This window comes from Aythya fuligula, chromosome 3, assembly GCF_009819795.1.
Source record: "Aythya fuligula isolate bAytFul2 chromosome 3, bAytFul2.pri, whole genome shotgun sequence".
NCBI lineage: Eukaryota > Metazoa > Chordata > Aves > Anseriformes > Anatidae > Aythya > Aythya fuligula.
The window spans coordinates 33,944,833-33,962,528 of record NC_045561.1 but is presented as its reverse complement, the minus strand read 5'-3'; the positions used below and the strand labels follow the sequence as shown (position 1 = coordinate 33,962,528).

Sequence of the window (17,696 nt, the reverse complement as noted above, 5' to 3'; positions counted from 1 at the left end):
TCCAAATTCAATTTTGACTTGGTATGAATTCTTCCCTTGTATCTTCTGTTCTGAAAAGGGATTCATTTGATCGTGAACTGAGAATACCCTACAACATTCCACTACACTCCTTATTTATTTATCTCTCTTCTCGTCTCTCATCCAGTCAGATTCTACCTCACACTGCTTTGGTCACTTGTCAGGTACAGCTACCTTTGAAGTGTCTTTTGAATTCTTAAAGATTAAAAAAATGTATATACAAAAGACAAATGTACCTCTTTGTGACCTCACCATTCCCACTGAGGGTAATCTGTATACTTCTGAACAACCAGAAGTTTAAAAAAATATTTAAAATAAGGCATTTATTACAAAATATGCAAAGAGGCAAAATGACTTTGGGTCTTTTCTAGTTCCTTCAAATGGCTAGGGAAAGAAAGCAAACAAATTTGGGGATAGGAGCTGCTTTTCAGACTATGCACCCCAAGCATAAGTTGTCCAACTCAGGATCACTATGGCAATAGTTAAACTAATACAAAAGTAACAAAACCCAAACCTTAATAAGATGTGTCATTGCATCCTTGAAAAACACCAAATCAAGAAATGATCCTCTAATACATTCATTGTATTGTCTCTGATACATTTGCAATTTTTCACAAAGAAATTCAAAGCTTGGAACCTGAAAGATTACAAATTATATATTAAAAAAAAAAAAAAAGGAAAAGAAAAAGAAAAAAAAAAGAAAAGATCAGCAACAATGCTAGCAGAGCCCTTCAGAACTTAAAACGCTGCTGGCATCTTTATGCATAAACTTGAGTTCTTGTTTGGGGCACACATCATGAAATTATCTTGTTAATTCACTTCAGTGATTGTACCTGTGTGTAAGCAGAAATTTTTTGGCTAATGCTGTAAAAAAAGGGGAAAGGTGAAGGAAAAAGAAGGAATGAATAAAGTACATTTGTATAGCATCATTAACTTAAACATATTTTAATATATATATTTTAATGTTGCTGAAATGACTTATTGCATACTAACCCAAAAATATGTATAAGCAGATTCACAGAAAATGTGGCAGGTATTCAACAAAGCTTCCATATGATGTAAGTTATATATAATGTACTTAATAATTAAAGGAAAACTTCGGTGCTGAGTATTTTAGGTGCAAAATGAAAATACCTCCTCATAAATTTTTGGAGCTTCAAATACAAAATCTTCTGGTTCGTCACCAGTTGGTTCAGGTATGTCCCGCAGAAAATCTACAAAATATCGCTCTTCTTGGAAAACAGTTACACCTGTATCCACATATTCTTCAATTGCTTTAGTAACAGTTTTATCAAACCATGCTGTATCCTCAGGAGTAATAAATCTAAAAATCATAGATTAGCATAATTAAAAAAAAATAGCTTTAAAATATTAGTTATATAAGGAGGAAAACATAATTAAATACTTTAAAAAATAACAAATTTTGTAACATTTCATTGAAAAAATACATATGCAATACATATCAGACAACAGTTACAAAAAATGATTAATCAATATTCACAGAAATTAAATATTTTCAATGTTCTGCAAGTATCATAGCCAGTCACTAGAACAGAGAAAAACTAAACAAAACAAAACACTAATCTCCAGCTTTTCTCTAGAAGTAGGTAATGACAAAACACTTAATTTCTCAGATGAAAAAGAATGAGAAAAGCTGAATGATTTCCCAAATAACCAGGGCCAAGCTTCCCTTCTATCCTTTTGACCAGCACTGGAATAGCATAATTTATGTTATTATAGTGCTCCCTCTGAAATTGCAATGAGATAAGCAATGGTGACAATCACCAGAAAACTCTGGCCTTTATTTTTAAATGATGGAAAATGATGGATAAGATTTCCTTTTAGATTTGCTACATTCATTTTGTAAACTCATCAAACATATCTAAGGAAAGAGGAAAAAGTGAGTAGGGCTTTCAAATTTCAAACTAGAAATTTCTAATTTCAAAATAGAATTCCTCTGGGATATTAGAACTCATAAAAAGCAATTTTACTTCCTTGGTATTCACTCCCATTTGTTAATGTAACTTCCCATGAAAAATCAGAAGGCACCTGCCAGCTGATTCAGAGCTTTCATGGAAGAAGATGAGGGATTCTAAAAGATACTGGCAGAAATTGTAACTAAAACTGTTTGATAGTGGCCTAAGTTTTGCTTAGAACTCTTTCTAACACTGACCTGTAATGAAGGGCTGGTTTTTCAACCACTAGTTTCAGGTATGTGTAATATATCTCAAAGCTTTATGTATCCTACTTGTTTTGTTTCTCTTTCAATTGAGTGCATGCAAAAGTCCATATGCTAAAGTATGTTTATGAAGATTTCACTTTGTCCTTTTATAAGGAGCTTTTTTTTCAAGAGATAATTCTTTTGTACCTTTGCTCTTTCCTTTATGTTTGCAGGTTACAGGAATAATAGTGACTAAGCCTGACTGTGTTTAAATACAATGCAATTATGAACCTTAACAGCTACAATGCCAAATTATTTGCACCAGAACATATTTATATACTTGACATCTTAAAATAAATCCCATTTTAGACTTCTACAGCACTGAAAAATATCCACTCATGACAATTCTTAAGCACTTGATATTTCAAGGCCATTAGGTTTAATTAAAAGCAAAAACAGCACAATATGCCTTTTTATATCTATGGCAAAATATTTTTCATTGTTTTCACTTTAAAAAGAAAATGCAGTGTAATGAAATACACATACATATTTTTAAGTAAACATTTAGCTTTACCGTTTTAATTTTAAAACATTAATTTTATAATAAATATGAAGGCCCTTCCTCAGATAAGAAATAATTGTATTAGTTAAAATCCACAGTAGTTGTGGATATATGTTGACTTTTACTGACAGCTACATCACTTTATCTGGAATTTCACAAGAAATTGAAACTGTAGACAAAAACATTACTGAATATTTAAAACATACAGCTGACAAATGTGCTGATTTTATCACTCATTTAAGGCAGATTTTGATGACAAACTTTTTTAATCATATGGATGTGATGATTTTTTCTGTAAGGAGATCAGAGCAATTTTATAGTGCAGTCTATGGGTCACTGTATAAATTTAGGACACTGTAAAATCCTCTCTTTCACAGAGGAACTGACTGCATGTAGCCAAAGATAAGTTTTCCAAAAAAAATAAAAATAAAAATAAAAAATAAAAACAGTTTTGAAAAGAGTTTCAGTTAAACAGTTATTTGAAGTTTCAGAGTTCTCCCACCAGTTACTAGTCTAATCTATCAGCACATAACATAATGTTTGTTGAGACGATACCACAGTGCAGACATGCAGAATAAGACATGTTTCATATTGGCCTAATAATATTTGTCATGTTAACAAATGTAATGTGTATGAGCATAAAATGTATGGTTAAACTAAGTCGATATAAAATGATACCTGTCAGCAATTACTCTAGTACATTCATGTTTAAAAAGTGCTAGAAGGACAGTGCTGTTCATGCATTCTTCTGACTTTATAGTTAACATTCCTTGCCAGATTCTAGAAAGGTCTCGAAGGTTGAATATATAGTGGAATTTAGATGGTGTAGGCAGCATCTTTGTCTAAAGAAAAATATTGTTAATATTCAAGATCAGTAGCATTTAGAAAGAAATGAGAATAACAAAACTTGTACATTCATAAATAAACATTTACTTATTGAAATAAGAAAAAAAATAACACTAATTTTCACACATAATAGTTTGGGCAAACTCTTTCTAAGAAGTCATCAAAAATATCTGATCTGTTTGGAGGCATGATCTTGCACTAAATGCAAAAACCCAACTCTTAGAATGTGTAATTATTTCATATGTTACTCTGGGCTTTATAAATTAAAAGTGATCAATTATAAAGAATTAAACACCCTATTCCTAAGTTGTAGTGATTAAAGCTTTGGGTAACATGAATAAAACTATAGGAATGAATGAACTGATACGGCCATTCATCTACCTTATATACTAAAATCTAGTATTTTCCAGATTCTTTCTCCAACAATTTTTAGCTCATCTTTCTCCTGTTTTCTTCTTGCTACAGATATGTTCTTAAGGAATATGTGCCTAAGTTAGACTAACAGGCACTCTTTTCAGACTGATAATAAAATTTTCCCTATAATTTATACCTTTGTCCACTGCCACAATATTCTACCCGTCGGGATCAATTTTTTCACCATATCACATACTTCAGGACTGAAATTTCTACATGAATGGAAGTATCCACAACCAATAACACCTTAAAAGATAAAATGGAATAAACAATTAATCTCAAGATGCAGGATAAAATAAAGTAAGTTGTGAGCAATATTCCAAAAATACAGTTAAAACTAATTTGCTTTTAAATTATAGATCAAATAATTGTCTCTCTCATCCACGACTTTTCTAAACAGGTAGCATGGACACCTGTTGGTGACTGCTAACATTTAACAATATGCCATAGTGACAAAGTTAAAAGAACGCCAGCAACAGAAGGTTCTTCAGGCAATGCAGATGTATTACATGTTAACAGCAGTGCTTATAATCTTCCAGGAAATCACGATTACTTTCTGATTTTAGACAAGAAAAATCATTAATAAGAAAGATAAGCAGTTAGAGGGGTTCATTTCTGTTCCATGGCATTATTTTGCTGTAATATATCTTCAGTTGTTTCACTGGAAGCACTTTACATTTGCATGATGAGAGAGAGAGAACATAGTTTTATAAGTTTTAAATCTTTTTTTTTTTTTTTTTTTTTTTTAATCCATGCTAAAACAAGAAAAATAAGTACCAAAAATTTTGTCTATGGATGCATTGGATGGCAATGTACAATTGAATATACAAAACTGTCTTTTTAAACGCTGGGGAATATCATTACGGCCTCCTCCAGGATGTATCATTGCTGCTATTAATTGTACATCTACAATTGTAGTGAAGTCTCCAGGCTTATCCAGGCTGTACATTCCTTTCATTTCCATCATTTGACGAACAATTTCATTTGTTATCTGTAAGTTTATGTAACATACACATTAGAAAGGCAAACCAAAATGTACTCGGTGATAATTTAGTTTATTCTTGTAACTTTACCATTAATCCCTAGAGAATTTTAATCTAAACTCAGAGTAAATTATGTTCCTTAGTCATATGGAAGATCTTGGTTTATGTGATTCTAAAACTAGAAATATTATTTCAGAACCGGACTACCACATAATATGAAACAAAATGTGCACGTATTAGTTCCATATTTTGCTATCAGGTGTTCAGCTTCAGAGTTTCAAATTGTGCATTTAGTCTTCCATTGGGAATCCTTAGAAGCAAAACACCTTATTCTTTTCTAAAACAGAAATCTGCTTATTCTGAAAAGACTATTCACTTTGTATTTTACTCTACAGCATCTGTATGGATCTGGAGGCACCATAGAGTTACCACTATAGCAACTGCTCCAACAATAATTAGCAAGCCTTATGTGCTCCAACAAAGCCATGAAGTGCAACAGGGCACTCATCACAAACCATCATCCCATAAAAAATATTGGAGAAATATCTTGGGACCATGATCAAAGATAGAGATCCTTCCGTAACTGAGGTTCTTCCTATTACTGAGTAATGCCTGGGCCTGTAAGGATTTTGCCTCAAACACAGCCACTTGCCCACATTATAGACTACGGTTAAGCAGGTCAGTGTTGTGGATTATGTAATGCTACTTTAAATTAAAATAATAATAATAATAATCATTTAAAAAAAAAAAGATCTTAAGTGAGAGCAAATGATGCAAACAAAATAATTGATATAGGCTAGCATTTAGGTAAAAGGCCAAATTGCAGTTCAGAGAGACTAAAAACACACACTTGGCTTCAATTTTTACAAAAACAGCTTTCTAAAGTGAAGAAAAGGAACTATTTCGACTATACAAATTTACTTAGATCCCTACTGCCACTTAAATATTTGTTCAAGCCCACTCTCAGAAAGAAACCTACTCCCCATACTATAAACAAACAAGCTTAATGCTGTAATTACTCTTAACCCAAGCTCAGAGCCTCACAGCCAGACAGCCAAAGGATTCAAATCTGTACATGGGTCTCCCATTTGAGCAAATTGAAGAAAGTAATGATAAGCATACTGGCCCTTTACATTATCATAGTAATTCCAGAAAACCTAGCATCTTGGTCTAGAAAGACTTCAGACTTACTATTGGAAGGAACTATTGAATAGTTTTGCCTGATTTGGGATCTGTGTAGGCATACGAATGCTACAAACCCAAACTGTAGACAATGGCTCATCAAAAGCCAAAAATGTTTAATCAATTTGCAAGCCAATTTGTTACCTTTTAAGTTGGACACAGCCTTTATTACTTTTTGCAAGGTATCACACTTCTGTTTGGCAGGAAGTTTGCTTACTGGTACTATCAAATTAGTGTCAAACTTTAACAATAATATGGTATTTTAGTACAGCAATGCTTTTATTTAGTCTTAGAAAAATATGAGAAAGTGGAATAATGTAAGGTATGACACTTTTAACCTACTTCTTTTTTTTCATTCCATAAATACATCATAATTAGAAAGCATTAACAATTAATAGTAAATTAAAATTTTGAGTATGTCCACAGACTTCTACATATATGCAAAAATAGCAACAGTATGATAATAAATTGTACTAGTTAACAATGTACCTGATCTCCCCATTCATTGATAATTGGCATATTGATATCATCAATAAAGACAGTCATTTTTCTGCCTCCAGGAGGTCCATAAGTACTTCCAACACGTTTGTCCACATAACTCTCTATTGTCCTCTAAAAATTAAAGAAAGTCCTTGTTTTTTATCTAAAGCGACAATATTTAAAATGTATTGTTAAAAAAAAAAAAAGTGTCACTTTACTTAACCAATTATTTCATCTTTCCTCTTTCAGCTTTCATCTTGAAGGAAATCTATCCATCTATTTATAGTATGACAGCAGACCATATAAAGGCAACTTAGATTCCTTTTACAATAATTTCCCAGATGTCTTGTAGACTAAGTAAAGCAGTATTTTAACATTTTGGTAGCAAAAATCTTTTACACTGAGTTTTGAACTGAATAAGAAGCAGGATGTGATAGACAAGTAAGACACGGATATTTAATTGGAATATATTTTCAAAGCTCTCAGCTCAATGGTCTTTCTAAAGGTACTTGGACTTTTAGAAACAATGGCAGAAAAATACCTTAAAAGATGGTAGAAAATGCTTTCCTTAGACAAATAATTGTTTTGGTTTTATAAGCATAAGTGTTGTTCTATATGAGGAATATGGCATATACTGTGATAAAGATAGAAGTATTAATAACATTTTTTGAAAGATCGCAAACAGAAAACAGATACAAGTTTTATCCAGCGTCTTTCACCATGGAAAATATTTAGCTCCATGTTCTAGGATAATTGCATATAGAACATCCTTAGCATTAATACATCATTTTGGAGACATTTAATAAAAGTGAAACTGCTAAGAAACAGAAAATGATTATATTAGAAAATAAAAATTTTGTTTCACAGCTATCATATCTAAAATCAACTTGTTTTTCAAATAGCCTCAGAATGACAACTCAAACTTCAAAAAATATTTTGAATGCAGCTCTTTCAACTGTTTAGAAGTATTTCAACTGTTTTTTTTTTTTTTTTCTCTTTTTTCCCAGCTACATTTCTCTCTTAGAAATCAGTATAGTGAACTATGTACTGAGCTAGCTAGCTGAAAACAAAAAGCATATCTTCTGAGGTATCACAGGACTATAGCAGAGACAAGGCACAATAAGTTCCTTTCATAGTGTCTTTGTACCAGACAGGAGGAACCCATAATATACTAAGTGAAGGACACTGAGACAAAGATACTGACTGTTCAATTAATCTTGCATGCATGAAAGGATGCCTGCCTTATTTTGCTTCATAGTTTAATATATACACCATGGCCAGACATCTTACACATAACAGAAAAGCCCAGCAGGTGTTCTATGAGCTTGCAATTAAAAAAAAAAAAAAAAAAAAAAAAAAAGAGACAGTGAGAGAGTGTGATTGAAGTTATGATTTCTCACCGTTTACTTAATACCATTTTGAATCAGTTTCTTAAAAACAAATACTGGATTTGGGGATGGAATTTGTAAAATCTGCTTCATGAGCAGGCTTTTCAATTACAAAATCTTCCCCGATGATTACTCTCCTACCAGAGCATTCTCACCATGAATTCATTGCTTTCAAGAGGTAATGAAGCCAACTAAACTTACAGGATCACATCCTAGCAAAATAGTATTGAATCATAGTGCTGTGGTATATCTTTTCTACCGTCATCCTTTCTACCACTTGAAAAGCTATCTGTAGTATTTGTGAATATTTATATGGATTTTTTGCAGTTCTTTTAGGAAAGGGAAATTTTATAAAGTTTCAGTGCTAGAGAACCCTCTGTCATTGTACTAGTCACTCCTGAACTGAGGAGAAATAAGATGATCTGTTTTTTTTTTTTTATTAAACTATATATATATGATTAAAAACTACTGAATCGGAAAAAAAAAAAAAAAAAAAAAAAAAAAAAAAGATGAATTATAAAAAAATCATTAGTCTGAAGAGAAATTAAGAATTTTCAGAAAAAAATAAAAATACTAAAAAATGGATTCTTAGAATTACATAAAGAAAAAGCACTCGGTAATCATGCATCTATATGAGTGAACACATTTTATTCTGCTCTGAAAAAAAAAATAATTTTAATAGAATTTTCTGAAGTTTTTAAGTGATGTAGAGAAAAAAAGTTCCTTTAAACTTTATTTCTCCATCACTTATTTTATCATCAGAATTAAGTACATTTAAATATTTAGCTAGGACATAATAAACAAGATTTGCAAAAGTTACATTTTTACCTGAAACATAAATGGTTCTGTGGCAGATGAAAAGTTCAGACATTTTGACAAATGTTCTTCTGGATCATACTTCTTCAAGTATGCCTTAATCATGACTGTCTTTGCAGTCCCCTGTTCTCCTATGAGCAAAACTGCCTGCAACAGACATTTGAATAGCATAAGTAGCATCAAAACTATTAACTAAGTATGCATAACAGAATTATTTTAGAGAAAGGGATACTTTCTGTGCCTAATTTTGAAGGATATATTATTCTGGTAGTTTTGCTATGTCTCCATATGCAGTGATACAGTATGTACTTTCATCCCATCTCAATTCTCCAACATAAATTAGGTATTGAGTCAAAATAGAAAGGATTAAAGTGAGAATGTACTAGAGAGTTTACTTTATTTTTTTTTTTTCCCTCTCTGTAGCTTAGTGCCTTCTACTTTCTAACACACTCACTGCAGACTGCTGTAGCAATCTCTTGCAGTGTATGACCCTTGGAAGGCCTTTTTATGACGGGAAGCAGTCTCGAACGTCTAATCTGAATGTAATCTTTGGTTCATTTTTGACACATGCTCGTGATAGGATAATTCTTTCTTCCTGGTATTGTCCTGAAACCAATTAAACAATTGCTAAAAGAGATGCTTTAAAACAGATATTTTAGAGGTCAGATCAGAGTCAGCTCCAGTTGGCTCCAAAAGGGATCTGCTGCTGGCCAGAGCTGAGCCAGTAAGTGTTGTTGGTTGTAACTCTGGGAGAGCAAATGTAAGAAAGGGGAAAAAAGTCTGCTTCACAACAACAGCTGGAAGAGAGGAGTGAGAAACAACCCTGAAGACAGAAAGGTCAGTGGAAAAAGTGGGCAGGAGGTGCTCCAGGTGCTGGAGCAGAAGTTCCCCTGCCACCTGTGGAGAGGCCCCTGGTGGAGCAGGCTGTCCCCCTGCAGCCCATGGGTCCCACATGGAGCAGATCTCCACACTGCAGCCTGTGGAGGAGCCCCCAGTGGAGCAGGTGGATGTGGCCTGGAGGAGGCTGTGGCCAATGGAGAGCCCCCGCAGGAGCAGGCCCCAGGCCGGACCTGCAGCCCGTGGAGAGGAGCCCACACAGGAACAGGGGTCTGGGGGGGAGCTGCTGCCCGTGGGGGACCCGTGCTGGAGCAGTTTGCTCCTGGGGGATGGACCCTGTGGTATGGAGCCATGTGTGCGCAGTTCTTGAAGAGCTACTGCCTGTGGGCAGCCCCCACAGGCTCAGTTTGGGAAGGATGGCATCCCACGGGAGGGACCCCAAGTGGAGCAGGGGCAGAGTGACCATGAAGGAGCGGTGGAGACGAAGAGCCAGGGACTGACCTCACCCCCTACTCCTCATTCCCCTGCACTGCTCAGGGGAAGAAGGTGGAAGAGGGTGGATGGGGGGAAGCTGTTTTTAGTTTAATTTAGTTCTTACTGCCTTGTCTTCTAGTGAAAGGCAATAAATTATATTAATCTTCCTATGCTGAGTCTGTTTTGCCCATGACAGCAATCGGCGAGTGATCTCCCTGTCCTTATCTCAACCCTTGAGCCCTTTTCATTGTATTTTCTCCCCTTTTTCCTTTGAAGAGGGGGAATGAGAGAGCAGTTGTGGTGGAGCTCAGCTGCCCTGTAGGGTAAAACCACCACAAGTATCTTCTGAGACATTGACCTTCAGAGATTTACCGTGTTTCTAAATATCAAGATTTTGTGCGGTTTTATAGTCTGATCAAAGGGAGAGCCAAATTATGGCCTCTGGAACAGTTTCATCAAACCCAAGTAAAAGGTTTTGTGTCCAAATCCCCTAATTTCACAGAAAAGCCAAGTTCCAGCACTGGCTCATACACTTGTGGTATTTCTAATATTGGTTCTAGATACCAATATGGGAGTATACTGACTTGTACCTCACAGATTGGCACGTTTCCATGGAAGGTTGCTAGTGCTCTTAACAGCACTGTGTAATGCAAACGGTTTTGGTGGTGGTAGTGGTGGTGGTTGGTTTGTTTTTGCAGATTTTCCACTGGGCAAATAGGCCTATATATGTATTAAATAACTATTGTTTGATGTGGCCTGTGGCCCATTATTGGACCTTACTGGTATAATCTGTCTAAGAAGTATTGTCTCCTTTTCTGTAGTCATGGCTGTTGGTATTAACTACAGTTTTCCTACTGAGAGGGAGCAAATACAGTAAAGGTTAGTAATTTCATGTTTATCATAAACTGACTTGTGAAGTCTATTATCCTTATTTGTCTATTCAAGAAAGCATAAACTGGAAAGAGGAATGTGGTGTAATGACTAGGGAAAAGGTTTTATGTCTTTCTCCAAGTAAAATGATGTGTTGTTGGAGTTAAACTTCTATGAGAAAAAAATACCTTATTAAATGGATATTTAACACTTTTTTTTTTTTTTTTCTCAGAACAGAAATAGGTATAGAGAATTCACGTCAAGGAAACAGAAATAGAGTAATAATGATACAGCTGGCAAGCCACGACTACAGACAGAGAATGTGAACGATGATTGCAACTCCAATTCTCAAATTACGTTATATTTCTATTTATATACACATAAATATATAATCCTGCACTTACTTTGTTTTGCTTTGCAATTGTGTTTATCAAAAACTGTGTTCTGACATTGTCAACATTTGGAACCAGAATAGATGCATAGTCTGGGACACTATCTGTTGGATAAACATATTCCTGAACATTTTTACTCCAGTGTTCCCAGTCACCTGAAATGACAAAAAATGAATAAAATAAATTTAAAAAAAAAATCTATATGTCCTACTTAAATTTATAGGTAGCTACCTAAATAAAAAGGCCAAAATAATGTTTACCTGGAAACTTGTTTTTACTTTATTGGTGAAAAGGTATAGAATGTGAAAATATGGATTGTGTGTGTATACACTAAATCAACATTGCTTGCAAAATAATCTAGATTTGGATAAATGAGAAGCAGATGCATTAATGTGAGAAAATAATATGAAAGAACAATAAGTTCTTTGCAAATTTTGTTTTGTGTGTAATTTAAACTATAAATTATTTCTGGAAAATATGACACTATTTGAAGCCATAACATTTAAGATTTATTGCTGATCATCAGACATGGATAAACAATGATTATGAAGTAGAATTTAAATTGGATTAAAAATATAACAAAAAAAAATCTAGCTGTGAGGAAATTAAATATAAACATAAAAATAATTTAGGCTAGAACAGCCTAAGCAGAAATTACCCCAAAAATGGTAGACTGTTTAACTATAGTTAATGAGAAAAAAAAAAAAAAAAAAAGTGCGAATGAAACTAGAAACAAAGGAAGAAAATACTGCCAATGAACACTCATTCTTGGTTTCTAACATCTCACCTTGACAAAGCTGAAAAGCCATTAAAAAGCCATGGCTGTTGAAAAGCCATGGAGAATCTGTGTTATTACTGTACTGTCAAAATCTGTGCTTCAATTACCAAAGAACTTGGTCTAAATAAGTAACTTTAAATTTCAAATGAGCTATATTCAGTTTTAAAATGCCAGTATAAAAAACGACTGCCAATGCTTTTTCTTACCGTAATCAGTAACATAAAATTCGTACATCGTTTGACTTGTGCCAGGGGGAATTTCTGGCAAATCTAATTTGTTATCATGAACTCTAATGAAGGCTTCAAGTTTATCTCTGCTATCCAACTCCAAAAGGGCACCTAAACTCCACATTATTCCAAAGGAGAACAATTTATGCAGATGAGATATAGTTGATAAACCACCTTCTTCCTTCGATGGAATCAAGCCCTCCAGAAGATTAATAGACTGAAAATATTTTAAAATATTATGCATTAAGAAAATATTACATAATCATTTTTTATTTTTATACATACATACTTACCTTTATATGCATTATTTATATGTATTCAAACTTTAAATTATAAATTGAAAATACAGATTTACCAAAGAATAATAAAAAATTCAGAACTACAAACTCAAGAAAATAGATTAAGGATATTTAATCTATTATTAATTATTAATTTATTATTATCAATTATCATTCATTATTATTAATGTATGTGTTTATATTTATATAAACCTGGACAACATTTTCAAAATTACTTAAGTGCTTTGCTAGTCAAATATCCTTTTAAATTATGCCTACCTGATAATGTAAGTTAAGATCTAGAGTAACAGAACAACATTTTAAGGGTATTTATAATACCTAGTGGGATATTCAGAACTCCAAAACTAGATGGCCTTAATTAAATATTATAATGTATGTGCCTCCTCAATTCTGAAAATTCCTCAAAGCATCTCTTACATTAAAATTCTGTTAAGCATGGAAGAATTTTCAGTTACTTTCCAATGTATTCATTTAAAGTATATTCAAATGTTGCATATAGCACATTAACTTCCATTTTGTGTAAAAAACAAACAAACAAACAAACAAACAAAAAACCTTCTAAATATCCAATTTTATGATTGCTACCCTCTGTTTTTAAGTAACTGGATTCCAGAAATCCAGTAACTTGCTATCTATGTCATCACTCACAAAACCAGATGTTTATTTTGACTGTCTTACAGAACATCACTCATATTCCCTTTCTGTACAAATCAGCATCAAACACATTGCTTCAAAATATTTCTTTCTAACAGAGAATCAGACTTTCAGTCAGCTTCTGGAATTAGTATTCTTTATGCTATCTTGGATCTCAATCTCATACTGAAGTAGGAAGTAATGTAGTAATATATACATATACATATGTATACACATATATAATATATATATAAAATACAGCCTAAGGACATAAGTAGTTAGAATACTTTTGATTAATTTAAAACTCAGTTTAAAAAAAGATGATTAACCAATATCAATTATAGTTAATAACTTTAAAATAATGCCACAACTTTTCTTTGGGAGATGATTGATATCTAATTATGATAGATGATTGTTATCTAATTATTTCAGATACAGGCTTTGTCCCACTTTATCTGAACATAATCTGTTTGTCCCCTCAAATATATGAACAATTGCAAATTTTTACATGATGCTTTGGCTCTTAGCAGTATTCTGTAGCAATATATATATATATATATTAAGAAAACAGATAAAGATAAACTGTAAATACTACAAATGGTTGTAACAGGTCAGATGAAAATACCAAGTGGACACTTTTTGAAGACTAAAAAAACAAAAAATATGATACATCCCAGTGGTACTTGGGTTGCAGTAGTACTGACAGTGGTACTTCCTGCTGGTAATCTGTGCAATGTCTTTCTGTACCAAATACACTTTTTCTAGGTTTATTAGTCCTCTATATATTTTTCTACCATGAAAGGATCAGGATTGGTCTTGAATGTACATACACTTTTACCATCCATAACACCCTTTGGCAAGATGTTCCATAGGTGTGCTATATATGGCATTGAACAGTTTGTTTTATCCTGTGCAAGCCCCTTCATGAATTTCATTTGCCATTTTATTACCTATTTATTCAGTCTCATAAAGTCTGTCTATAGTTCTTCATGGTTAGCTGTTTTGTCCTTACCACCCTCAATAATTTAGTGTCATCAGTAAACTTCTTCACCTACAACTTTTCCAAGTTTTTAATGAACATTTTGAACAGAACTAATCCCTGCACGGGTACCTCAGAACCAGTGGTAACGTCTCTCCTTTGTAAAAACTGATCCTTTACTTTAATAAATAATTTTCTTTCATGTGACCAATTATTTAGCTGTAAATAACTGTCTGTCTTCTGCTATGACTGCTTAGTTACATGAAAATCTGGTAAAGAACTCCACTGAACACCTTTGCTCCTTCAGGCAGACAGTATCAATCAGACCATCCTTAGCTACAAGTTAATTGACTTTTCCAATAGGCTTATAATACAGGATATCCCTAAACAAAAACCACATGAATCTTCTAAGGTAAATTTTATTTGTCAATGTAATGAGGTGGGTCAGAGGAAGGTGAACAGTCAAAACTCAAATATAAAAGTAAAAACAGCAGAAAAAAAAATCTAGGATCAACAGTAGAATATATATAGTTAGAAAATCAAAGACAGTGGAAATTACAAGAAAGAAGGCAACAGTGGAATCACTTTTACATAATACCATTATAAGGTAATTATACTGTTAGGATTGGGGCAAACGAATGAAAAACACCTTTAACAGTGAATGCTAACAAAAAACAGATAATCAGGTACACATGTTTGAGTGGGTGAACATTCAAAACTTGATTTCTGAACTCTCAGGTACAAGTCTGCTATCTACAACTGATCTGGGGTGTAATTTTTGATAACATCTGGGCTAAATAAAATTGGAATATCCTGAATCCTGCAATTAGTAAAAAGACATGAGGTAGATGCACCAGTCAGGAGGCTGATCAGGTACAGTACATCTTAGACCATTTATGGGAAAAGTAGGACCTTGAAATTTGGGGAAGAAGAGGTGGTAGGTGAAGAAAAAAAAAAAAAAAAAACGGTTCCCAAAAAGAAGTAGTAGTCTTGGAAAAAGAGAATGCAGAAAGAAGGAAATTAAGATTATGGCTGGAGGAAAGAACTTGGAAGTCGGGGAAGATCCTGTAGAGATCAGAGAGAAAAAGCTGAATAATGCCAGGGGACCTTTGTCAAGTAACGCCCAGTCCTGGTAGCTGCAAGTGGCTGCTCAGCACAGAACTAACGAGACTTATTGCTGGAGCCTCCCACAACAAGGGCAAAATCCCTGCTGGGAAGAGGAACTGAACATAATACTAGAGGGGGGAAGCAAATGAGTGTCTGAATGCATCAAGTTATCAAGCAGTGTAAAAGGGTCTGATCTCACTAGATCTCAGGTAAGCACCAGCATGGAGATCTGGTGTGGGTTATTTACCAAGACACCTGTGAAAGAAACTAGAGATTTGCATCACAGGAAGCAATATTGAATACAGGTTAAATCAGGGAAATATTTCCCTGTTCAGGAAGTGCAAGCAATTAACACTAAAAAAACAACAACAAGAACAACAACAACAAAACACACACACACACACAAAAAAAAAAAAAAAAAAAAAAAAAACACAAAACAAACAAAAAAATCACATAGAAACTTCTAGCCCCAGGAAAAGTTTTCCAGGAATACAACATGAATTCAGTCAAAGGTCTCACAGATAAAAAATGCAGAAGAAAAAAAATGCTCTCTCTGTAGAAAATTTATGGAGACAGTAAAGATATACCAGGTTCTAACTGGGTACTTTAATATTAATTGTAGTGTTAGCCAAAATATTACCTTGTCTACTCTCTTATTCAAAGTCACTACTGATTTTTTCTATGAGACTGTCAGTATAAAGCTGAGATTACATGGACAAATGCAGAGTCTGGAGACTTAGAATCTGCACATGACAACTGATTCATAAACAAATCAGCTGGAGACATGCAGTATAGGACTTGCAATTTTGCAAGATCTGCCAAGCAAATAATTCTTGTTGATAATAAAAAACTGATTTGATCCCACTCAAGGAAGAATTGCAATTAATAGGAAGGGAGAAGTTAAAATTATTATGCTGAACTTGGAAACGTTGACTGACAGAATCATAGCTACCATATCTAGATAAAAAGTTAATTAGAATTATTCTTTGCTGTCTCTGCTGACAGTACCAGTAGGGTTGGTCTGATCCTTACAGCAATATATTTGATATTTAAAGAATTGGAATGAGACCACAAGCTTAAAAAACACATACTTCTGAAAACCTTTTAAAGCTTGCAAATTTCAGTCAACAGAAGACTAACCTATACAGAAAGCAATGAGAAGCAAAAGTTTATTTTGCACATCCCTAACAGTTCCTCTTGTATCCCCTAAGAAACAAATACTGAGATTGTGGTTTCCTACGTCAGGAACAATCTTTTCAAATAAAATTTTGTTGTAATCAAATGTTCATTTTGCTATTTTTCCACACTTATTATGTCAATTCATACAGACTTACACAGTATTTGTTTTACCTGCATAATGTAGTTACATTCCAGAAGCTCCATTTTGGGATTAAGGTTTAGTTTCATATATGTATATGCTGGTTCAAATATTCTATCATACAAACTTTGTAAAACTTCAGCTTCTTGAGGAGAACGTTTTTTCAGCCATGCCTGAAAAACATCCACATTATTCTTCTGTATAAATATATAACAAGGTAAAATTAGGAGTAGCCAGCAATGATAATCTTACTTGCAATATCGGTCTCCAGCTAAGGGCAGAGGAACTGATATAGACCATACCCATTCGAGAAACTGTGGCTGGAGAGGCATTCTCAATGTTGTGGACTTCAAATAACAGCTTACATGTAGGGGACATAGGAATTCGATCTCCATTTGCTAGAGTGAGGGTCTTATTATCATCCAAAACTGAATTTAGATTCTCAATCCAGATTGCATCTACAGGACCATCTAAAATCAAAAACACATTTTCACCTGGAAAAAAAATAAAAATACATGGTTCATATCCTCATGCTCAAAGAACATGAAAAATACCTCAGAACTTAAATAATGTATAAAAATAAATTTTGCTTACTGTAAATTCTGCTGTCTCCACACATACTCATTACTATATGAGTTGAACACCCAGTTAAGATACCATTTTTGAAAGAAGCAAATGAGGGCTTTTTTATATCTTTATAATGTACATCTCTGATGAGATTGCCTGTTCTGGCTGCTGGACACCCAACCAACCACTTTGTCACTCTCCCTCCTCAACAGAACAGGGGGGGAAAATAAGATGAAAATGCTCATGGGCTGAGGTAAAGATAGAGATCACTTGCCAACTGCCATCATGAAAAATAGATGTGACTTGGGGAAAATTAATTTATAAAATTACTCTTTATAGCAAGGATATTAAGATACTCGAATGCA

The 17,696-nt window shown here is 33.7% G+C and overlaps 1 protein-coding gene across 1 annotated transcript in view; it reads right to left on the bottom strand.

The window, feature by feature from the left end:
• Positions 1-17,696, bottom strand: part of DNAH8 (dynein axonemal heavy chain 8) — a 126,178-nt gene that overhangs the window by 43,007 nt on the left and 65,475 nt on the right. The window contains 11 exon segments of the mRNA XM_032185098.1: positions 533-655; positions 1,153-1,342; positions 3,420-3,583; positions 4,138-4,247; positions 4,779-4,992; positions 6,656-6,778; positions 8,863-8,997; positions 11,436-11,578; positions 12,408-12,645; positions 16,797-16,937; positions 17,017-17,258. Of these exon segments, the coding sequence (XP_032040989.1) occupies positions 533-655; positions 1,153-1,342; positions 3,420-3,583; positions 4,138-4,247; positions 4,779-4,992; positions 6,656-6,778; positions 8,863-8,997; positions 11,436-11,578; positions 12,408-12,645; positions 16,797-16,937; positions 17,017-17,258 (1,823 nt within the window).